The sequence below is a fragment of the Periophthalmus magnuspinnatus genome, chromosome 11, assembly GCF_009829125.3.
Source record: "Periophthalmus magnuspinnatus isolate fPerMag1 chromosome 11, fPerMag1.2.pri, whole genome shotgun sequence".
Classification (NCBI taxonomy): domain Eukaryota; kingdom Metazoa; phylum Chordata; class Actinopteri; order Gobiiformes; family Gobiidae; genus Periophthalmus; species Periophthalmus magnuspinnatus.
Window position 1 is genome coordinate 13,514,326 of NC_047136.2, and position 23,609 is coordinate 13,537,934.

Here is a 23,609-nt window from a genome sequence, read left to right on the forward strand (position 1 = left end):
AACGGGCCAGCATCAGGAAGTAGCCTACATTGAAGAATTTAAATTAAATAGACCTAATAAAAGCCCTGACTATTTTACAAACACTCGGAGAATAAATCTCTGTAATATTTTAAGTAATAGTAATAGAGAATACAGTTATCTTATACTCCCATTGTTTAAAAGCATACTAGACAAGCCATTTTATAGAGATTATGCTACATTTTTATTTCAAATTATATAGAACAAACGGTGTTAAAGGACTCTGGACTATGGACTTTAAGTGTTCGTGATACTGCTGCATTATTTGCCAGAATTAACAAAACAAACTACTTCCTTAAGGGCAATTTACTGTAAAGTTACGTTAAAATGCTAAAATAAAGACAACCAAATAATTACAATAGCAAACAAGTGAAGTACATAACATAATTGATAAAAAAACCTTATTTGATGCATCACTTGTTGGGGCTGGACGCACGCATGCGCAGTTCCTGTCTGTGGTTCTTTATTTGGCGGCAGCGGCATCTCCAAACTTTTAGACTCAGAACAGCGGAGGTGAGGAGTAAAACTGGCTTTTGTAGCACTCAATGGGCTTTTTGTTTCAATTTTGTCCCACATATTGGCCATCTGTAGCATTACATTAGCGGATAAGCCACAGATGTTTGTAAAGATAGTATAGTTGAGTGGTGCTTGGCTGCTTGATTGATATTCTACTACTTAGCTTCGCACAAATTGGGTTTAGGTTTTATGTTGCTTTTAAGTAACGCAGAGTCTCAAGTTTGGATTAAGGTTTACTGAAATGTATAATTGAATAGTACATTTTGAGCAAATTATGTGTAGTTGCTCTTCTGTATGCACATATTTTCATATAGTTCAGAAGTGTTTATAATGAGAAATATACACATGTGTAGTGGACTTAAGTTTATTTTAAAGTCATAACATTTGATATTTATGCATTAACTTCTTTGCTGTTGCACAGTGTTGGTAAATAACAGTAACGTTTTTGTGTTTTGTGATTTTTGCAGATCTCAGCAGCCCAAACCATGACAAGAGGCAGGTATGTCATTTCAGGTCACCCCTCTCTCTCTGAACAGTCACATATGTGTTGTGTACATGGCCACATAGATGTTACCCTGTTAATGCTGTCATTTCAAAATTTCGCTTAAACCTAAATCATCTTTGCTCATTCTGTCATAGCATTGAAGAAACGGTCATCCGTGTATTTTGGGACTGCTCGTACACTCAGATCTTTTGGAATGACATAATTTTGTTTGTGAATATAAAGCTTGATACAAACCTACAACTTAATGCAAAACATACTTTTCCAAAAAGGTTTTGCAGCAAAAAAATATATGTAAATACGTATATACATATGTATGTGTGTGTGTATGTGTTTATATATATCTGTGTGTGTATATATATTTATGTATGTATGTCTTGAACCTAATCCTATCAAAATATCATAGCTATTGCTGTAAATTTTCTAGCCAGAAACCCAAATTTGTTGTATTTCAATCTGTTTTATATAAATTCTCTAAACTAGTGTACAAATCCAAAAGCCCTATGTACAGAATTTGAAATATAAAATGTACTATTGTATTTTTATTTTTTTTGTTTCTATTTTTCAATTTTTCAAAAAGTTCAGTGAATTCCTACAACTTCTTATCCAGTTGACAGATTTAACTTTGACTTTTACTATGGATCAGACCTGGGTGACTGAGGGATTACATAGACATCTTAATACATAATGAAAATATTACACATGCCCTGTAAATGTAAATGCTTAAGCTTCTTGCAGTGTTGTGAACATAATGTAAACATGTTGTTTTTTCTGCAGTTGTCAGCAAAAACGATCTGAAAACGTGTCAACACAGAAAGCTAAAGCTGTGAAGGTAAAATTACAGTGTTTACAAATGAATGTATTTATATGAAATGTAATGGGTGTAGTAGTTTAATTTATTGTCAAACTTAAAAAGGAAATAATAATTATAATACAAAATTAAGAAATGAAAGTGAAGAATTTGCCTCAAATCATGTTCTCATCGTTTATCTACCGACCCAATATTTTCTCAAAGGTTTTAGCTTTAACAGGTTGTGTACATAAAAAATGGTAATTGTGAATTCATGTAGGGTGGTTTATCCTATGCATTTGGTCACGTCACATGTGAGAACTCTACATAAGCATTGTGTGCTTCTTTCTCACAATATACTCCCTAAAGTGAGAAGGAAATTGGATATAAAAGTTTATTTCAATAGAATTATGTAAAATGTCCTTTTTAAGCAAATCATAATTCCTTCTAATTTAAATATTTTGTAGAGTAATAAGAAAAAGTGCCAGCCTTCTTTAAACCCGCAGTATGAAAAGGTACTGGTTATCAGTTCAACATGTCTTTTATCTTTGTTGTATTTATAGAAATATAATATTTTCCATTTGTACTTTCAGAGTGCAGTGATTCTTGAAGGCGCTGATGCTCCTTGTGTCCATGTTTCGTCTCCAAAGAAACAGAATAATGTTGCAGAGTCGAACCTTGTAGAGATTTCTTCCACACATTCACCGGCACAAACCCCTCCGTCCAATCATCTGTAAGCATTATATAATATTCTGTAGTTAATTTCCTTAAATCTACAAAATTGTTGAGATGATGATTTTTCTAGGGGCTGTTTGCCTGAATCAACTTTACTTAAAGGAGTGGTTGTATCCAGTTGAAATCTTACTTTCATGTCAGTAGGGATGTCACAGTATCAGATTTTGGTTTGGTGTCTATTACCAGCTTTATGACATTAACTTGCTGAATGGTCAAGTTAGTGTGACACAAACCGCTTGATTGATTAAAAAAAAACCCAACACTTTATATTTAGGGCTACATTTTTGGATTTAATTATACAATTTTTTCCACATTGCCCACACGCATTTTTGTCCATTATTTTATGATGACCATCTTTCTCCATTGCTCAGATGGGGTCCCTGTAACGTTTGGGCGGAGACGACTGGTCATAAAAAGAGCAAATATTTCCAGCTCAAACATCCCAGAATCCAACCCAACACAAGGTCCATTCTGATCGACTGGCTAATGGAGGCAAGTGTTTTCAAAAATACATTAATGATACTATTGTTACCCCAAAATGGGAATTAATTAAAATCATTTGTCTATTAAAAGTTTCAAAAGCCTTGATTTCATCTGGCTATATAATTTGTGGTATTTTGTGCCACTTCTAGCAACTCAAAAACTGTCATCCTATAGGATATATAATACAGTATAGTAATATTATTATAATATTTTAATGAAAGGAATGTTTTGGATTTTCAGACAGAGATTGCACATTAAAACTGAAGGAGTTTATACCTTTGTAATGACCAAATTTCATGTATGAGATAGAGGATGGCTGACTTCTGATGTCTAAATGGAATCTGTTGCTTATATTATGTTTATATAATATATAACAAAATATGGGCTTTTGTATTCATAAAGCTTTGTGTGTCAGTGCATATTTTTTTTCTGTGATCAGGTGAGTGAGGCGTACACTCTCCACAGACAGACCTTTTATTTGGCTCAGGATTATTTCGACCGCTTCATGTTGACACAGAAAAACATCGAGAAGGGCCTTGTGCAGCTCATCGGGGTCACCTGCCTCTTCATTGCCGCAAAGATGGAGGTGAGCCCTTTCAACCCAGTAGAAAGACCATGCTAAATGTGCTACATTTGCTCATTTTTGTGCATGCATTTTGACTATACGCATTGCACCAATCTTAGTCGAGGAAGGTCTCACCAATTATGCAGATGTTTTGTGGGATTTAATTAGTCAAATTAAAATGTTTTTTTCTTAATTTAAGTAACAATTCTTCTTTAAAAGTGCTTTTTAAACACTCAGACATTTGACAAAGCAATACAAATGGAAACTAATCCAACATGTCTAATATAAAATGATGAGACAATACAATTATACAGATTATTATAGATATTGTGAATGTTGTTGAAAACTGACTATATTGTTTATTTAAAAAATGTCGCAAAAAGAGACAATTGAAAATAAGCAAGCCCAAAAATAAATAAAAAGTATTTGTAAACCTCCAAATAAGGGTGTGTCGTGATATTTCTGTACTTGTATAAGTAATTGTAAAGTGAACAGATACATTTAATGACATGTTTTGGCACATTTTGGTTGGACTGACGTAATATTGTCAATATGTTGATGTTAGGATACTCCAACAAATATTGAGATGCTCTTTTTTTTAATCAGTATTTACCACCTGTAATGTAGATTCATTCATTAGACTCATGAACTCTTTTACCTTATCAACACATACAGCTTGATAACCAATTGTTGCATATTTCCCCATCAAAAAACTGTTTTCATCTGTTTTAGGAAGCCTGCCCTCCTAAACTCTCTGAAATGGCTTATGTCACTGCTCAAACCTACTACGAAGATGAGATTCTTGAAATGGAGATGCTCATTTTGAAGGCAATACATACTTTTTAACAAAAAAATTTATTCATGAAGATTTTGCATTTATGAATACAACATATCATATTTTTCTCAGGCCTTGAAGTGGAATCTCTTCCCGGAAACCGCTGTGTCGTGGCTTCAACTTTATTTCCAAATGGTTTCTATGAACCCAAACTCTGATCTGATGAAGCCACAGTTCCCTCAGGACACATATGTGCAGATGACCAAGGTCTGTAACAAATCTGAGTTGAGACAATGGTGGCTCTAGTTCAAAACGTTCTTTATATTTATTCATATAATTATATAACTTAGGAGAACGTAATAAATAAAAAAATAACTGACAATTTAACTAGAATATTATAATATATTTTGAGTTAAGATACAAAAGGCATAAAACAAATGCCACTATGCAAGTAGAGAAAAAGGCTACACTATTGAGTACAATAGGTGACCATAACTACAGTACAGCTTATGGACAGATAGCAGGTAAAGTGACTGTCATTCAAATTATGATTATGTGCCCATTAACAGAACAGTACTCGCTAACATTTATCTTGACACAACAAGCAACAAGTATCATTTATCCTTCTGCTTGTATTTATATTTTTTATAAATACATGATTTCTCCTTCTTTCTTTCCATAGCTTTTAGATTTGTGCATCATTGACATAAAATCAATGGACTTTGAGTACAGAGTTCTAGCTGCTTCTGTTTTAAGTAATTTTGTCCAGCAATCCACTGTGGAAAAAGTTTCAGGTAAGAATCCAGATATCTCATTTTTGTCAGTAGAACAAAGCTGTGCCATCGTTTACATAAAATAATGTTGGAATGCTGAACATGTTAGGTGTATAAATGGGTCTGATATTTTTTTTTTTTTTTTATGTTAATTTTGATTTGTGCCATTTGACTCAGGTTTATCCAAAGATGTTCTTCAGCCCTGTTTGAACTGGATGGCCCCTTTTATGAAGGCCGCTCAACTCTTTGGTAAAGTTCCACTGAAGGACTTTAAAAATGTCAAGTCAGAGGACAGACACAACATCCAAACACACACAGACTATCTGAGCATGCAGGTGAGGATCTTTACGTTAATGTTGTCAACCAAATGCTGTAGATTTCACACTTCGCACCCATATTGACCCATATTCCTCCTAACCATGACCTTTTCTATTAATATATGTGAAATATTTGTGAGATTCCTGTGCAGACAGAATATATTTTAAATAACTTGGCAGTAGTGGTGGGCAAAATTGACAAGGTTTAAACCTAATAAGGCCTTGCTTTGAATCATCACTCCCTAAACCCCAGCACCTGCTGCCAATCATCATTAATCAATGGTAGTGCAGCCTCTGCAGCTCAAGGAGTGAATTCTGAAGGTTCTGAGTGTCACTTGAGGCATGACCTCCATATGCTAAAAATGAAAAAAACTTGTGCCCTCTATATTTTCTTTACCTGACCAGATTGTTATTATAGTTCTTTTAGAATGGCAAGAGCCCAGGCTAAATACCCTCCGTTTGAAAAGGCCAGGTGATAAGTAAACCTCACACTGGTTATTAGTAAAAGCCTTATACAGTGGAGGAACTTCAAAAATACATTTCTACAGACTAAGTTGCAAACTTAGATCAGGCATAGGTCAATTGATAAGTTGTATGCACTGTTATGTCTAATGTGCCATTTGTCCCACATTATTTTTCAGCTTATCGCCTGTAAAGACCAATGAAAAGAATGTATTAACTCTTCCAAATAGCTGAGAAAATGCACTGAAAACAAACAAAAAATGTATCATGGGAAGACTGATGCTCAACAAGGAAGCACCTGTCACACCTTTTTATTTTGATCAAACACTTTTTCCTGCTTTAGTAAAAATGCATTTGTATGTTAAATGTGCAGTGTTAATATCAAATGTTATTAGTTTCAGGATGATTTGAATAGTAGTTTTAAATAATTGTACTAATGTATAAAGATTGTTTTTCTCCTAGATGTATGTGCATAGTCTTAAAATAATACCCTGAGTTATCTGATTATAGGGGCCTAATAGCTTTTTTAAAATGAAACAATGTACTGCTGTATTTATAAAATGTTTATTTTCTAACTAAAAATACTAAATAAATGTACATCCCCACCCAGACATGAGTATTTTTTTTTTTTTTTTTAGAAATACAGTTTGGCCATGGCTTGAAGGAACCTCTTTTTCCTCTTCTGAGCAGCGAGTTGTAGCACCTCCTCAGGGTTACTTGTGTTAAGCTCACTCTGTCCAATCGCTTTGACCTGGGGGGAAAAAAGGGAAAATGTCAAATAACACAAATGTATCTTTAGGATCTGTCAATTAGGTGATTTGTCCAAAAGGCTAACAAATTTTATGAAGCTATCCTGATGACTTAATCAAGGGCTGGTCACTGACAGAAATGACCAAGGTTATAATTTTGTTCATCTTTTTGTAGAAAAATCTACTTCGATATGAAAATTATTTGTAATAGGCATTTAAGTTGCTCCCATTGGTTCAAGGATATCTGTTTACAACATAACGATTACAATAAATTAATGGGTGAAATGTTTTTTTTTTTTAATTCAAGCAATTTTCCATTTCAAAGATTTAGTTTGATCATGAAGTTCCTTATTTAGAGGAAGACAAATTATATGCATCTTATACCGGTAATTGAAATATCAAGAACAGTTAAGGCAAGTTTAAACATGATTAAGCAAGATTTGCTTACTGCAATTTGTCTCTTCTCAGCCTCTCCTCGTTTGTGGTGGATGTCTTCAATGCAAGTCAAAGATCAGAACATTTAAAACTTGCCCCCTTAAAAACTTGCTGCTTAAAGTCATTTTGTACTTATTTTGAGTTTGAATTTTAAAGGATACGTGTAAGGTATTCCAAGATGGTGACATCCCAGATGTAATCGTAGAAAGAATCCATGGCATCATGGCTGAAAGGTCAAAAGAAAGTTCAGTGTAAGCTTTGTAAACAAATAATAAAAGTAATTTAAAACTGCAAGTAGTGATAAAGGTCCCTCAAAACCTTTGCGACCACCGAAGGGCATACATACAGGATGGTTGTCTGTCAACCCTGGCTTGATATTTGATTAAAAAATAAAAAATTCAACTTTGCATGGGGAGCTTTTCAAAGATATAAGTTTAATTCATATATCATTATGTCCAGGTCATCAAAATATACAAACGCTACTTTGGGTTTAAATCAGATGATGTTTGCAAAAGTTACTATTTTTATGATCTCAAAATGGCTGCTTCATCAAAATACATAAACAGTAATTCTAACAATTTCTGCAAAAGTTACAGGGATTTTTATGCTTTTGATTCAAAATGGCCACATTCACGCAGGAGATGTGGTGTGGTCCCCATAGACTTTTTTGCTCAGAGTCAGATAAACAATGGATTATTTAATTGAATTATGACAATTTTTTCACCTCCCATTGACTTTGTTGAGGCATGGCCATGCAAATGCAGATGTAGACAGCACGTGGTCTTCATTGTCATTTTTGTTCAGAATGACAAAGGTTCTGGGTACCAAAGTTTATTTGTCTTCGACTAACTAAATTCTTCCATCCCATTTGAACTTTGCAGGGGGCACTGGAGAGCCACTTTTAAAGATACAAGTTTATTTCACATATCATTATGTTCAGATCATCAAAACACACTAATGCTACATTGTGTCCATATACAACCATCCAGATCCGACCATTTTTGCTAAAGTTACAGGGATTTTTATACTTTAAAAATTGATGCTTCGTTAGGAGCTCGTTATGACCACACCCAGGGACTTATATAAATTATTTTAAAAACACAGATATGTCTTGGTGATACTACCCCAGTTTGGAGTCCAACGGATAAAAACCCTAGGAAAAGTTGGAGTCTAGATTCCACAGCACTGAGACTGCTCTTATCAAGGTGACAAATGACACCCGCCTGAACACTGATGCAGACAAAGTCTCAGTCTTGATCCTGTTAGATCTGAGTGCTGCCTTTGACACTGTTGATCATGGGATCCTCTTACAGAGACTAGGGGACTGGGTGGGCATCTCTGGTACGGCACTAAACTGGTTCAAGTCCTATTTAGAAAACAGGGAGTACTTTGTTGAAATTGGAAAATGTATATCAGATAAAATGTCCCTGACCTGTGGGGTACCCCAGGGTTCAATCCTGGGACCCCTGCTGTTCAATCTCTACATGCTGCCGTTAGGCCAGTTAATACGCAGCAATAATGTGTCCTACCACATCTATGCAGATGACACTCAGATCTATATCTCACTGGCAGCAGGTGAATATGGACCAGTGGATTCACTCTGCCACTGCATCCAACAGATCAGTGTGTGGATGCAAAACAACTTTCTTCTGCTAAACTCAGACAAGACTGAAGTCATCATCTTTGGCCCACAGAAACATAGAGAAAGTGTCAGCAGTCACCTCCAGTCTCTCTCTCTAAAATCTTCAAATCAGGCCAGAAATCTAGGGGTAATAACGGACTCAGACTTGAACTTTAACAGCCACATCAAATCAATAACATCTGCAGCTTTTTACCACCTAAAAAACATAGCAAAAATCAAAGGTTTACTGTCAAAACCAGACTTGGAGAGACTTATCCATGCATTGGTCTCCAGTAGGTTAGACTACTGTAACGGCCTGCTCACTGGCCTCTCCAAACGAGCCCTAACACAGCTGCAGTACATCCAGAACGCTGCTGCTCGGGTCCTGACTAGAACCAGGAAGTACGAGCACATAAGTCCTGTGCTCAGGTCTCTGCACTGGCTTCCTGTAGCTCAAAGAATAGACTTTAAAGCAGCTCTGCTTGTGTATAAGTCTCTCCATGGCCTAGGTCCAAAGTATATCTCCGACATGTTAGTGCCATATGAACCATCTCACAATTTGAGGACTTCAGGGACCGGCCTCCTGCTGGTGCCCAGAGTCAGGACTAAACACGGGGAATCAGCGTTTCAGTTTTATGCAGCTAAAACATGGAACAGTCTTCCTGAAGATGTGAGACAGGCCTCTACTTTGACAATATTTAAATCCAGGCTCAAAACGGTTCTGTTTAGCTGTGCATACGACTGAAAGGTTTTTATTCTGCACTCTTCTCCTTTAATGGTAATTTTATGATGACAAAAGAAACATGGACTGATGGACTTTTATTAGACATAGTAAAGTGACAGGAAAGTATTTGAGAAGTGACAGGAAAGTTTTTTGTAAAGTAATGGGAAAGTTCTTAAACTGAGCAAGACAGTGTTTAAAGGGTGCCAGAGAGTTTTTAAAGGGTGCAAACGAGTGGGTGAGAGAGTTGCAGATTGGGTGATTATTTATGTTTTGATTTGTGTGATTTTAATGTCTTTTCTATTCTGTAAAGCACTTTGAATTACCTTGTGTACGAATTGTGCTATACAAATAAACTTAACTTGCCTTGCCTTGCTTTGCCTAGATTTTGTCCATCTGCATATTTTGATCCAAAATGGCTGCCTTCACATAGGAGATAGGGTGGTCCCCATAGAATTTTCAGCTCAAGGTCACATAAAGAAGGATGTACCAAATTTATTGGATTATGGCAAACAATCTTTTTTGGTTCTCAGATTTTTTTGAGCCGTGGACATGCAAATGTGGATGTAGACAGGGCGTGTTTTTCATTGGCTTTTTTTGTTCAGAATCTTATGAAGACTGTAACAAATTTCATTTGTGTACGACATACACATTTTTTTGCCACATAGTAATTTTGCAGGGGGGCACTGGAAAGACATTTTTAAAGATACAAGTTAAATTCACACATCATTATGTCCAAGTTATCAAAATACACAAATGCTACATTGATTCCATCCAAATCCGACAATTTTTGCAAGGGTTACAGGGACTTTTAATTTTTCAAAACAGCTGCTTTGTTGAAACAAAATTTTTACAAAAAAGGCCAGAGAAAGTTTAATTAGAATTTTGGCTTTACCTGTTTTGTTCCTGAAGTGCTTTGAATGCAGTCATGTAGTCCACTTCCCTCAAAAACTGGCAAAGGACAGCCACCTGTGAAAAACATTTAAAACATTGATTAAAATACAAGCAATACAAAATCTAGAACATGACTGGTTACAGTATGTAAATAATACCTGTGTGTGACAATTCATCATTGAGCAGCACTTAATCATCCTTTTCAGCACCTGACAAAACAAGACTTCCTTCAGTAATAGTGACAAAACAAGTAGCAGATTTGCACATGCACAAAACATAATTACATAATAACAAATACAAAAGGCAACTTGTGTTTTTCACCTGATCTGTGTAGACGTCAGGTGGAACAGGTTTCGTGAAAAAATCAGAGGACACAGCTCCGGCCTGAAGATAGAAGTTCAGAGCAGCCGAGTACTGGTTTGTCACTGTAACGTGAAATAACAAAATGGAGGTGATGTGGCAGATATATAGGAGGGAAAAAGTGAAATACAAAGCTAAGAAACCCAGTAATACAAGTAATAAGTATTTTGTTCAATTATAAATCGAAATGTGTTGTCTTCTGATAATAATGTCTTGAATTTCTAATTTAACAAAAAGCTTTAGTGTCATCTATGAACAGAAAATCACACAAAGAATAATACCAAATTTTGTAAAATAATATCAAGTAAATGACATGCATTAAAAGGATGAAAAACAAGTACAGCAAATACAGAACAGTGCAAAAGAAAGTATTGTTGAACTGATCTGTTTAAATGACTCACTCCTCACATTCAACCGCCATGTATGTCTCAGCCTTCAGCAACCTTAAATGTGTTGCCAAAGGACACAAGGGTAGTATGTGCTGTTTTGAGCTGGGATCAGACCACCAACACAACCACTTTAGAGTAATTATTGCCTAATTCTTCTTCTCCAAAAGCTGTAGAAAATATGAGCTCTCACCAAAGTAAATATCGGCCTGTGTGATAAGCCATGACTGGTTATTGGGGTTTAAAGTGAGAGCGTAGGACACCAGCTCCTTCACTGTAACGGCCACTGCCTCCACATCTACAGCCTGGATACTGAAAAACACAACATAGGATATCAGAGAAAGGTAGAAACACAAAGAAAATGCATTTATTCATATCTTCAACTTACTTTGCCAGTGTGGATGGCCATATGGAGAGGTGTTCAGCTGTCACCTCATTCACAATATCATCCTGTAGAAATATATAGAAGAGGAATTAGTTTTAGTTTTTGGGTTAATTCAAGAATATTCTGAAGGTTCTGTTTTTTTTTTAATACCTACCCGGACAATACTGTGGAGTCTAACGAACAGAGAAATGAGTGTCGTCAACACTAGTGGCTCCTGGGGAAAATAAATACATTTGAAATGAAAACTTCAGAGATTGTTGTGGTCACTTATTTTACTAAATAAGACTTACTCGAAGTTTCTTGATGAATGTGATGAATTTGTTCCTGAAAGAAAACACAAAAGCACAATAAGTTAAAGCGAAGCACTGACAAATTGAAACAGATTAACAAAAAAGTAAAATGGAAATGGGGCTTGCTTCAGTCACAGTCATTACAATACTAAAATTCAATTTTGAATTGAGGAAAAAACTTGCCATCAATTTAGATATGATTTTTTTAAACACTATAGTAATTTTCACCAAGATAATAACGGTTTCTTTAATATTGCCATGTAGTATTATAATAGTTCATTTTAATACTATTCAGTAAAGGTCCAACTTTGACATATCTACATTGTCTTTAGTATCGATACTTGTTCAAATGAGTATCTACAGTTGAAACCAGAAGTTTACATGCATGATATAGAAAGACACATACACAGTGAGAAAAAAAATACGTAACATGAAATCAGACTAAACTTTTCCTGTTTTATGTCAATTCCAATGACCTCCTTCTAGCCTCTAACTCCGGTTTACTCTCTATTCTCATCCTCCTTGATTTAACAGCTGCCTTTGACACTATCTCCCACAACATTCTCATTCACAGACTTCAATCCATTGGTATTTCCCACACTCCTCTCTCCTGGTTCGCCTCATATCTCTCTGATCGTAGTCAATTCATTCATCTCAAATCCAACACTCTCCCTGTCTCTGCTGATGTTCCCCAAGGCTCTGTCCTAGGTCCCCTTCTCTTCATCATCTATATTCTCCCCCTTGGTCTTCTGTTCCGTAAACACAATATTCGCTTTCACTGTTACGCGGATGACACCCAGTTCGTCATCTCCACCAAATCTTCCTCATCTCTCCCTCCAACCTCTCTTACCTTCTGTTTACAGGAAATTCATTCCTGGTTCTCCTCCAACTTCCTCCAGCTTAACAGTTCTAAAACCAAAGTCCAGTGTGTCATCCTCGACAGCACACTTTCTTTCCACTCCCACATCAATAACATCACCCGCTCTGCCTACTTTCACCTCCACAATATCTCTCGTCTCCATCCCTCTCTCACTCCTCACACCTCTGTCATACTTGTTCACAGTCTTGTTACCTCCCGGATTGATTACTGTAACTCCCTTCTCTATGGTCTCCCCAACAAATCCCTCCAGAAACTGCAGCTTTTCCAAAACTCCGCAGCCCGCATCATCACCAGGATCACCATCACCACCTTCAAAGCTATCCATAACCTGGCCCCACCTTACATCTCTGACCTCCTCCACATCTCCATTCCCTCTCGCTCTCTCCGCTCCTCTTCCTCTCTCCAGCTCTCTGTCCCCTCTGCCCGTCTCATCACCACGAGGGGCAGAGCCTTCAGCTGCTCTGCTCCCCAGCTCTGGAACTCTCTCCCTCCTGACTTCCGCAACATTGACTCTCTTCCACTTTTTCCACTTCAAATCCAGACTCAAAACCCACCTGTTCACACAATCCTACACCATATAATCAGTCACTCTCACCATCATCCAGTTTTGTATCCAGTTTTATCTGTAAATATGTGTTTTTAACTTTGTCTTGTACAGTGTCCTTGACTGTCCTGAAAGGCGCTTTCAAATAAAATGTATTATTAATTAGGATTATCAAACTTGCTTCTATTTGCTAAATGCTAAAAGGAATTTTTAGACAAATTTTCATTACCCTCTTCATTAGTATTTGGTACCATTGGCTTTAAACTGTATGACTTGGGTCAAATGTTTTGGATATTCTTCCAGAAGCTTCTCACAATAGTTTGGCAAAAAATTTTGGCCCATTCCTCATGACAGAACTGATGTAACCAAGTTCTGTCAGGAAAATTTCTGTCAGGGGTGTCTTCTGTTTTTATGCTTCAGTAATAAGTACTTAAAAAATAAATAAAAAATGTAAGTCTCCACCTCTGTAGGATACCCATGGAGGATTCTCTGTGTTTGATGAGCCCCACTCGTCCGTCGCTGCTGCGTTTGTGTTGAACTGAGACGCTGCAGATCTGAACCACGGCCTCCCACAGCTCTTTGGCCGTGCGCCTGCTCTCCTTTGGCCCAGGGAGCTCCTTACATGTGGACGCAAGCAACTGACCCAGCTACAACAAGACAAAGTAGTATGTTTAAAGGGGATATTTTATGTATAATCTGACCATTTTATAAAATATGTTCCCTCCATCATTGGTTTGTATGTTAATTGATTCAGGCATGTTTGAGTAATCCAGCATGGTCCCACATTCAGGACTCGAGTGCTCCGAAAATGTCTGTGTCTACTTGCAATTATTAGAAAAAAAAATACTCCAGGTTATATATGTAGGGTTAAAAAATGTAACAGTAATTTTTCAACAATAAAAACCTAACTGAAAATCTTCTGCTTATTGCGATGAAATGCCACTATGAAGAGGTTAGATTTCCCAGTTCTGTTGGTCTGAACAGGGACTCAATGAAGTCAGACAAAAGTTTTTAACACTAGATAAACACAACTGCAATACTTGTTTATATCCTTGATTACCTTTATATAAGGGTTGTTCATGACTAAAGATGGTGGCACTTGCAGAGTTAAGTAGTCATTCTCTCTCCAGTTCAACATAAAGGCGACACACTCCTCTCCAACCACCTGACGCAGCGGTAGATCTGTGAAACATGTACAAAATGTAATGAATTAATAAATAAGTCATGTCTAATTTTGATATTTATATGAACTGATTCTGAGAGTGTGAGGTACAAATTGACATATTTACTCTAATTCTGCATGAATACATTTAATAGAAATGCCCTGAGAAAACAGGTACTTATTTAAAACAATAAAAACCTTTATAAAAACTATTAACTTATTTCCAGGGTTTTAATGCTATAAACTAAATCTAGGTATATACTATGACTATATACATTGTGAATATTAATTTGAATGTATAATTCAAGTCATCATATTCAAATGTTTATCAATGCTTATCTCAATTGTTCTGTGTTATGTTGCCTTCCAATTTATTGCTGAATGTTAAACAGAAAATAAACATTCTGTAAAATTGAATTAAAAGCTCTAATTACTACCATGAATCCTCATCTCCAGGTACCCTCTGACCCTGCTGACCAGGTCTGGGGGCGGCCGCTCTCTGCTGCCCTCTGCTGCCTGTGTCTCGTGAGCGCGAACGTCCAGTAGAAGCATCTCATTAAGCATCACCTGCCTAAGTTTAGGAGAGAACTCCGTGACCAACTCCAGACAGGCTGAGAACAGCTGACGTGCGTGAGCAAAGTCCTGAGAGGAAGAAATAAGAAAACTTACTCATGTATTTTGTGTGATATAGCCATTAAAACCAAAAAGTACAGTATATACGATATAATAATGTCTTGGATAACACCTGTTAAGATATCCAAACCTCACTTAAGCATCATTCACTTATTAGATCATTTAATATAATAAACTTAAAAAGAAAAATTATATTCTCTATAAGATTTCTGTCACCATATTTCAAGCTTCCTTTGGTTTAAATGTATGTAAAGAATTGGAAATATAATAAATTGAAAAAAAAAAAAAAAATGTTAGTTGCAGTCCTAACCAACAACTTTCCAGTTTAAGATGATCACTGCCACATGTGCCAGAGTGACCCCAAACTAAACACTTCTGACAATCCAAAAAGCTAACACATAAAATACAGTGAAAGCTTTTTGTCATGTAAAACACAATGTTTAGTTTATTTAAATCATTGAAAGATTTAACTTGTAAAAAAAATGCATAAATGCAAACACTGTTTTTCTTTGTTAATATAAAATAAAATGATCTTCTGACCTTTATGGAGATGCAGTGCAGTCCTTTGGCCATGAGGATGTAGACCAGGTCCTTGGTCAGACTGTCTTTAATGCCCAGAATCACATTGATGTAATCTGAAGGAACCTCCCACTGAAACACATCCCAAAATATTGAATTATTAACCTACTCTGAGACTAGCATAAAAGTGTGTAAAGAGAGGTGTATCCAAGTGCATGCCTTGCTGTTGACCCTCCAGTAGGGTCGCTCCGCCATCCCGTGGAGCTCGATGAGGATCTGTCTTATTCTGCGCGGCTCCAGAGACAGGATGAGCTGCTGCTCGAGCTGTCCAATGTTCACTGAAGCTGAGGCTGAAGAGACACACAAAAAACATATCAATTTTTGCCAATAGTGCCCACGTTTTATATCTCAATATATTTTTGCCTTTGCTCGACAACGAAATTTTAACAATATATCATAAAATGCTGAAATGTGCCAATATATGATTTGGTTGAGGTTCAAGTATCACCCAAAGCATGAATGGACCATAAAATTCACCACAAGTGATGAAATATAACTTTATACCCAAGTTTGGAAGTTTCTGTCCCTTTTTTATGCTATTTTTTTATTAATATTTACATTTAGAGATTATATAAATCATTATTGTAATTTTGCATCTTCAAAACAACAATATCAGTATTATCAAATTTCTTTTTATTATGCTAACCCGGTAGCCTAGATCACACGTTTAAACACGTTCTGAAATGTGTGATTATATTCATTTGTTTGTCAGTACATATTCCAGTCTTTTTGTAAATTCTTTCAGATGCATATAAAATGTGAACTTTGAACCATTATTAAAACATAAACTGCAAATTGGATCATAATGTTTGTCAGAAAAAATGTATTTTTCCCAAATCATTCAGCCCTACCTGGGATGTCATAGAAGGAGGGTAGGGGCTTGGCACTGAGGTTGACCGTGGCCGACCTCTTCCTCATCTGCTCCACCAGGACTTTTCTCTGGTCATCACTGAGAAGCTCCACGAACAGTTTATGAGATGAGACCGAGAAGACCAGGGACAGGTCCTGCAAACTCTCACATAAAGTCCTGGACAAGATTATACCAGGTACCATGTCAGGAGAATACATCAGCATTTAGCTAAATTTGCTGATATAGATAAATGGCTAAATAATTTTTTACTAAGAACACAAGATGGGTCTAAGTTATTAGAATGAATTTGGTTTTCAGATGACATGACAATATTGTATAAGCATATAAAATTTAATATATTTATTTTTTTGTTGTAATATAGGGAGTTCAAGGGCCCAGTCACATTAAGAAATGAGCAGGTTAAATATTTGTAGATTTTGCTTTTGGATATTTTTTTCAAACAGAGTAAGATCAATGAGGAAAACAGGCTCTAGTCCCTATCTGACAGTACATCATTACTTCTATTTAGAGCAAATCAATAAATTGTTATGGTAAATTATGTTTGGAAGAAAAACTGGTTTTGTATTATATTTCTGACATTTGCAGTTGAGATGATTTAACATTTAATGTCTCATCCATCATGTCTTGATTTGGTTTGTCCTACACATTGGTTTTGTGTGAGTGTATTGAGACTTGCTGAGGTTCATTTACCTCAAAAGATTCCCCATGTTTGTTTTGCATGTTTCAGAAGGGCTATTCTTTTCCAATGATCTTGTGCAAACCTGCAAAAGCACAAACATTTGAATTTTAAACATAAAATGAAAAAAATAAAAAAAATCAGACAACAAAATATTGACTCACATGTGGTAAAATTGCATGTAAAAGAGCCTTACCTCTAAAATGAAGTCCACCATTCGTTTGCTGGGCCTCAGGAGCAGCTGCTGGAATCTCACACTGAGCACTTCTCCCTCTAAAGTGTCTCGCACAGCATTACACACACAGAGCTTCTGACAGACTTCCTCCAGACCTGACTCCCTACAAGTCATTATGTCACAAAAATGTAATTATAGGTAAAACTACTGTCTATGTCCAGGTTTCTTAAGCTTGGCAAGTTTATAATCACTCAAATTCATAAACAAAAAATTACTGTAGGTTAAAAAAGATGAGATGTCTTTGCAATATTTTACAAATGACAAATATTTTTCCCTTCAAAAGAGTGACATATCTATGTCAATATGAAATTTACCCAGTGAAGTTTGGAATCACACAAAGAATTCTGAAAAAAAAAAAAGTAATTGCTATTTGTTCATAATGCAATTATTAATTAAAAGATTCCCACAGCTCTTTTATGTGAAATAACCTGAAAAACATTAACCCTTTATACAGTGTTATTGAGCAACAAAACACCTGAGCATCTAAATGTTTAAATTACTTTCAATACAGTTTGATCTGATCAGTCTGCCATCCATTGTCATAACTCTTGACTGCACCCAGCTAACCCAGTGCATACTTCTGTTCATGTCACTATTTACTGTTTAGTTCTTACCCTTGTTGAACTTTGTACATAAACTCTCTGAGGACGGATCTCCTGAAGTGACTGGGCAGGCTGCAGCTGATGTTGTCTTTAATAAACGCCTCAATCACAGCCTGAAAACATTAAAAGAAACCAAATTAGTATTCTAAACATTTTTCAGAATGTTTTTAAATTTAACATTAGATGGAATTAATATAACTTAAAATTGCACTACATAACATTTTAGCTGCTTAAATAGGCTAAAGACTAAAATGGTCTAATCAATTTAAGGAGTTTCAAGATATTTTAAAATTTGAGGAATAAAAATACCAATAAATAGACAAATGCTTCAATTTCAGCCTTGTAATTGACTAAAAGGTTCAGCAATTTGGTTTGATATTACATAACAGTAGAGAAAGGGAGCTGGTAGCATCTATATAACAAATTGTTTTTGTAAGTGAAATGTATCCTTGATCACAAGCACTCAGATATCAGGCACTCATTCACTTGTATAGAAAATATGTAAAAAATTGCCCATTATATGTCCTACACTCATAAAATAATATATATATTACATATTATATGTTAAATTTTCCCTAACCAAGTGCACGAGTACATGATTTTACATTTGTTGTGAATACGCTTTAAATCTGCCGTGACCTGATAGTTGTGTGCTCGGATGAGGCTGTTGATCTGGTTGTATGGGGTAGTCTGAGAGTCTGAGGGGTCACCGTCTCCGGTCAGGGCTCTGCAGGCGTTCCAGTATCCAGTCAGTCGCTTCTCATCCAAATGCACATGAACAGGGGAAACCAGCTAAAAGTTACAAATTACAAAGTCAATATTAAATATTAAAACTGCACGCAGTGATAAACAGCTCTCGCAACTCTTGGCTTATTGTAACTTTGTAGGGGGTGCTGGAGAGCTATTTTTAAAAGGTAAAATTTTAATCAATTCATCATTTTGTTGATGAACAGAAGTTACAGTGATTTTTATACTTTTAACATAGCCGCTTCGTTAAGAGCTTGTTATGACCACACCCTGGGACTTATGTAAATTGTTTTAACAACTTTTGATCCCAGATATGTCCTGATGATGTTGCCTCAGTTTGGAGTCTGTCGGATAAAAACTCTACGACAAGTCTGTTAAAGTACGAGGTCTAGATTTTGGATATCTGCATATTTTGATTCAAAATGGCCGCCTTCACATTGGAGATAGAGTGTGGTCCCCATAGACATTTTTGCTCAAGAATGAGTGTACCAGATTGTATTGGATTATGATAAACCAAATTGTATTTGTCTACGCCTAACTAAATCCTTCCATCCCATTTTAACTTTGCAAGAGGCGCTGGAGAGCTACTTTTAAAGATACAAGTTTAATTCACATGTCATCATGTCCAGATTATCAAAACACACTAAGGCTACATTGAGTCTATCCAGATCCCACTTTGCAAGAGTTACAGGGATTTTTAAACTTCCTTAAGATGCCTGCTTCGTTAAGCACACCCTGGGACTTATATAAATTCTTTTAACAACCTTTGATTCTAGATATGTCCTGATGATACCGCATCAGTTTGAAGTCAACTGGATAAAAGGACAAGTTTATTAAAGAACGAGGTCTAGATTTTGGACATCTGCATATTTTGACTGAAAATGGCTGCCTTCACCTTGGCAATAGGGTGTGGTCCTCATATGTCTATGTAGTCCCTCAGTCATCCAGGTCTGATCCATAGTAAAAGTAAAATCTGTCACCTGGACAAAAGTTGTAGGAGTGAAGACGTTCAGTTGCTCATCCAAGCCGCTTCTTCAGTTCTGGTCAGATTACTGGTGGACACTGCCTTATATCTACCTGAAGGGAGGAGCTAACTACACTGAAATTGGAAACAGCTACAGTTGTTTACAGTTTCTGTATGTAGGCTAGGTCTATTGAGCTGCATTAAGTGTGCACCTGAGTACCTGAGCCATACTTAGCATATTCATTCAAGAGTTGAATGAACTGAACAAAAATGCCAATGAAGACCACGCCTTGTCTCTGACTCTCTGACCCTCCTCGCACATTCGTGCTTGGTCCTTAATAATGCTTGCTATATTATAGTCACTACATTAACGATCAACTAATAAAACAAAAAGCAGATGCAAAATTGTACATAAAACATAGACTCAACCTTCTTGAGCAGTTCTTTAGTTTGTCTGAAGTGATCTCTGGCTTTCACATAGGCCGGCTGGTCTGTGCTGCCTTGTTGGAAGAAAATGCCTCCCAAATCATAATGGACCTGAAACATAGTATATGCAGAAAATTGTAAGTATTTTAAGTAAATTATAATAAGATGTTTTCACCAAGTAATATTAATAAACTAAAGACAATTTGCAATATACACTTAAGTTTATAAGAAAAATAACTGCTTTACCAAACCCTATAGGGTTCTGTGTTTAAAATGTGTTTAAGTAAGCTTGCACAATAAGATGGATTCTTGCGATATTTGTGAGTTCACAGACTCATGAGAAACCATCTTGGCATGCCCTCACTGGTGCAATAAGGCCTGACAGGTGGTTGGCGCACCAGTCACAGAGCAGCATTGAGGTTTGTGCAGAAACCAAAGGTGAATCGCTCAAGCGAACAAAACAAACATGGCAAAGGCAACAGACATACTTCAGCCTATTTTAGCGTCAATATGAACTATTTTGTTTGGGGAAAAACATGCTGAAGGTGAACGCTTTGTGCATTTGTGGACAGGAAAGATGTCTGTGTATTTCTCTCAACTAAATGTGACTAAAGTTAGATTTTTCATCCTGTTCCGCATGATGCCTCAGCCAATCAGATTAAAATAATCCTCATGATGTTTTGCATTTTCCAATTGCCTTCAGTGAGAGCCATCCCAGATTGATATGTTTGTCATTCTGAATTGAGTTATCAATCTGGCGCAAGTCAGGTTAGTGTTTAAGTTGAATGTGAATGCATTTTAACAAGAGTATTTACTATGAGATACAAATACAATGATATAAATCAAAAATAAGGATCTAACTTTTACTATGCCAACATCAATACATTTAAATCAATGCATTTCCCTCATAGTGTATATACTCGAGAGCTCTTGTTGTCTAACCTGACAGTGGAGCTCATCAGCGCTGATGCGGAGTCCAGCCGTAGAAGACTCAGTTTCTCCATTTGCTGCGGCGTCTGAGGCCAGCAGCTCCAGAGTCCTCATGGTATGAACATAAAAGTCCTTCTTCAGACACAGCGCTCCCTCAAGGACACTGATCGAGTCTGCAGACTGCTCTTTCAGCTACACGCAAGACAGAAATGAAATACATTTAATTTGGTAGGTATTTATTAGTAATGATATTATTATGCTGCAGCATTGTAGGTTTCACTGACCACAGTCAAAATGTTTTCCGTCATCTCCTTCTCTTGTTGCACAATACTTAACCTAGAAGAATAAACAAAATGGGGAACGAGTCTGTTACTGTACATAGGGGCAACAAACACACACAAACAGCAATAACTATAACAAATATTTGAAATTATCATGTTGCACATTAAACTTATGACTTCAGTCTAATTCACAATATTGAAAAAGACTAAATGTATGGAACATATAGATTATAGTTTTCATTGATTTAAAATAGTAGCAGAATAACTGGAAACAATGCAGTTAACCCAATAGTAATTTTTAGACAATACTCACATGTTCATTTGATGTGGTCCAGGTTTGGTTTGTTTCTCTGGAAAACTACTGAGGACAATAGTTCTGATAGCCCTATTAAATAGTCATAGACATATGTTAGTAATTTGTAGAATAAAATACTTAAAATAGAATTGGAAGGAAATAACATATCATTTCTGACCAGCGGTTATAAATGATGACGGCCATGGCAGTGGTGGGAGGCAGAGTGGACAACTCCAGGTCAACATGTTTCACTCCTGGAGGTACTTTGCTCACACACAGCAGCTCGTTCAGCAACATGTTCAGCACAGGGATGGTCAATCTTACAGAAAAAGTTCAAACAGTTTACTGATAGTGTTGTCATAATCAAATGATCAAATAAAAAGGGGTAAGAGGGTATAGTGGTAAATACATAGTAGGTCTGAATGATATTGGCAAAAAAACAACAACAATTGCAATATTTATGACAAACATTGCGATTAGATACAACAAGATTCAGTTTACAGAGCATATCCGTATTAAATGGAAGGGTTTGCAGAGGTCCACAAAAGGTCCAGTATTAGTTAAAGTATGATACCTTTTATTTATCTTTAGGCTAAGTTTAAATGTATAACTTATTTCTATTGCTTAATATGAAACACCAAACATTACCAATGGGACAAAAAATGTAGATGCTAATATGTTAAAATTAAGGAAATGAAATCAGATTTTTCAAAATGTCAAAGATTTGTTGTTTTTTTAAGTTTCACAAACCCTTTCTCAAGAGCATCCAGGTCCCACTTCATATATGCTGCCACCTTCAGAGCGAGTAGTTTGAGGGTCCGGTTTCTTCTGTTGTCGACTGGAGGCTGGACTTGGTTCTGTTCATTCACTGATGGCTTTGAGGCCTGTTCCAAAAACTGCACAATCAGCTGAACTGGAGGCGGATCTAAAGAAAGAAAAATACTCCCTTAAATCATGGTGTAAAAGATTAATTACATCAGCTTAACATATTTGAAGGGAAGAGTAACCTGGACTTTGCTTCTGGAGATGTTTCTCCAGTAAAGTCCCATCCAACAAAAACTCAAACCATGATGTCTGGAGAGGAGTACTGGGCCGACTGTTCACTGCAGCCACACGATCAGCTGCCTCCACACTCATTCTCCCCTAAACACAAGAAATAACACATGGTGATACAAACTGTGAAATAAGAGTTCATACACAACAGATGGATTTTGCACATACATAGTTTGCATCGTTTTATTTGATTTCATGGCCATATTTTGTGAGTACAGCCGTAAATAACACCCATTCATATGTCATGCAGTTAAAATTCCACTTGCATGTATTTTATGAACATCTGATTAGGACTATAAAGAACCACTTCCAGCATCTATCAGATATCATGTCTAAAATATGATTGATTGCATTGACTATCACCTTAGGACATCACCAGGGCGGTGTTTGTCTCTGCACATCTATACTTGACTCAATTATATTGGACTTTTCTGTTTTCTCCACCAGATCCAACACACCTGTCCCATCCGTTCACTGTTTTCTCTGATGCCAACCAAAACAAAGGCTAATATTTCAAGGTATCCGCCTCACACCACAGCGCTGCACTGCACAAACAAGTGAAGGGCATTCTTACCTTTATTCAAACGTAAAAACAGCAATATAAAAACCCGATAAAAACAAATAAACCTAAAATTATCGGGAGGCTACAGAAACGTTCGTGCTCACATAGTTCATTCTGCGGTTCATTTTGCCCCGTGTTTCCGGTTCCGGTCCGTTGTCAAGGAAACGCACCGGACGGTGTTTTACGTTTTTATACTTTTATTCTATATACAATTTTAACATTTTTATTGTGCTACTTCTGATAATATACTCAAATAAAGTAGACATTATAACAAAATAATACCACAAGACTTTGCGTTCACATTATTAGTAACTTGGTGAGAAACTGGAAAGCAACTTTTCTTGTTCCAAATATTAATAAACTGTTACACTGAATTTCATTTCTTAAAATTT

At 36.3% G+C, this 23,609-nt stretch overlaps 2 protein-coding genes across 2 annotated transcripts; one reads left to right on the top strand and one right to left on the bottom strand.

Annotated features, from left to right (window-relative positions):
- Positions 1 to 478: 478 nt before the first annotated feature.
- Positions 479 to 6,544, top strand: LOC117379099 (G1/S-specific cyclin-E2-like). Its single transcript, XM_055225327.1, has 12 exons — positions 479 to 531; positions 1,002 to 1,033; positions 1,814 to 1,868; positions 2,294 to 2,341; positions 2,420 to 2,559; positions 2,933 to 3,053; positions 3,484 to 3,630; positions 4,342 to 4,437; positions 4,517 to 4,651; positions 5,067 to 5,178; positions 5,335 to 5,492; positions 6,116 to 6,544. Exons 2-12 carry the CDS (start codon positions 1,020 to 1,022, stop codon positions 6,137 to 6,139), a joined length of 1,050 nt encoding a protein of 349 aa, XP_055081302.1. The 5' UTR covers positions 479 to 531; positions 1,002 to 1,019; the 3' UTR covers positions 6,140 to 6,544.
- Positions 6,483 to 23,372, bottom strand: ints8 (integrator complex subunit 8). The gene is made up of 28 exons (XM_033974815.2): positions 23,230 to 23,372; positions 22,610 to 22,745; positions 22,353 to 22,527; positions 21,781 to 21,921; positions 21,621 to 21,692; positions 21,311 to 21,362; positions 21,039 to 21,218; positions 20,100 to 20,207; positions 18,599 to 18,751; positions 17,972 to 18,072; positions 17,319 to 17,460; positions 17,137 to 17,207; positions 16,427 to 16,602; positions 15,735 to 15,865; positions 15,537 to 15,647; positions 14,801 to 15,005; positions 14,262 to 14,383; positions 13,664 to 13,848; positions 11,778 to 11,811; positions 11,642 to 11,701; positions 11,491 to 11,552; positions 11,296 to 11,414; positions 10,678 to 10,781; positions 10,515 to 10,565; positions 10,358 to 10,431; positions 7,282 to 7,346; positions 7,134 to 7,177; positions 6,483 to 6,687 (listed from the first exon to the last, which is right to left on the bottom strand). The coding sequence occupies exons 2-28, from the start codon at positions 22,737 to 22,739 to the stop codon at positions 6,571 to 6,573; spliced, it is 2,985 nt and encodes a 994-aa protein (XP_033830706.1). The 5' UTR covers positions 22,740 to 22,745; positions 23,230 to 23,372; the 3' UTR covers positions 6,483 to 6,570.
- Positions 23,373 to 23,609: the final 237 nt, after the last annotated feature.

Coding starts and splice junctions, on each gene's coding strand:
- ints8 (XM_033974815.2), bottom strand. CDS start 22,739: ATGAGTGTGGAGGCAGCTGATCGTGTGGCTGCAGTGAACAGTCGGCCC. Junction 11,415..11,490: donor TGGCCATCCACACTGGCAAA/GTAAGTTGAAGA, acceptor TGTGTTTTTCAG/TATCCAGGCTGTAGATGTGG. Junction 7,347..10,357: donor GCACTTCAGGAACAAAACAG/GTAAAGCCAAAA, acceptor TTGACCTTTCAG/CCATGATGCCATGGATTCTT.
- LOC117379099 (XM_055225327.1), top strand. Junction 1,869..2,293: donor AGAAAGCTAAAGCTGTGAAG/GTAAAATTACAG, acceptor AATATTTTGTAG/AGTAATAAGAAAAAGTGCCA. Junction 5,179..5,334: donor CACTGTGGAAAAAGTTTCAG/GTAAGAATCCAG, acceptor CATTTGACTCAG/GTTTATCCAAAGATGTTCTT.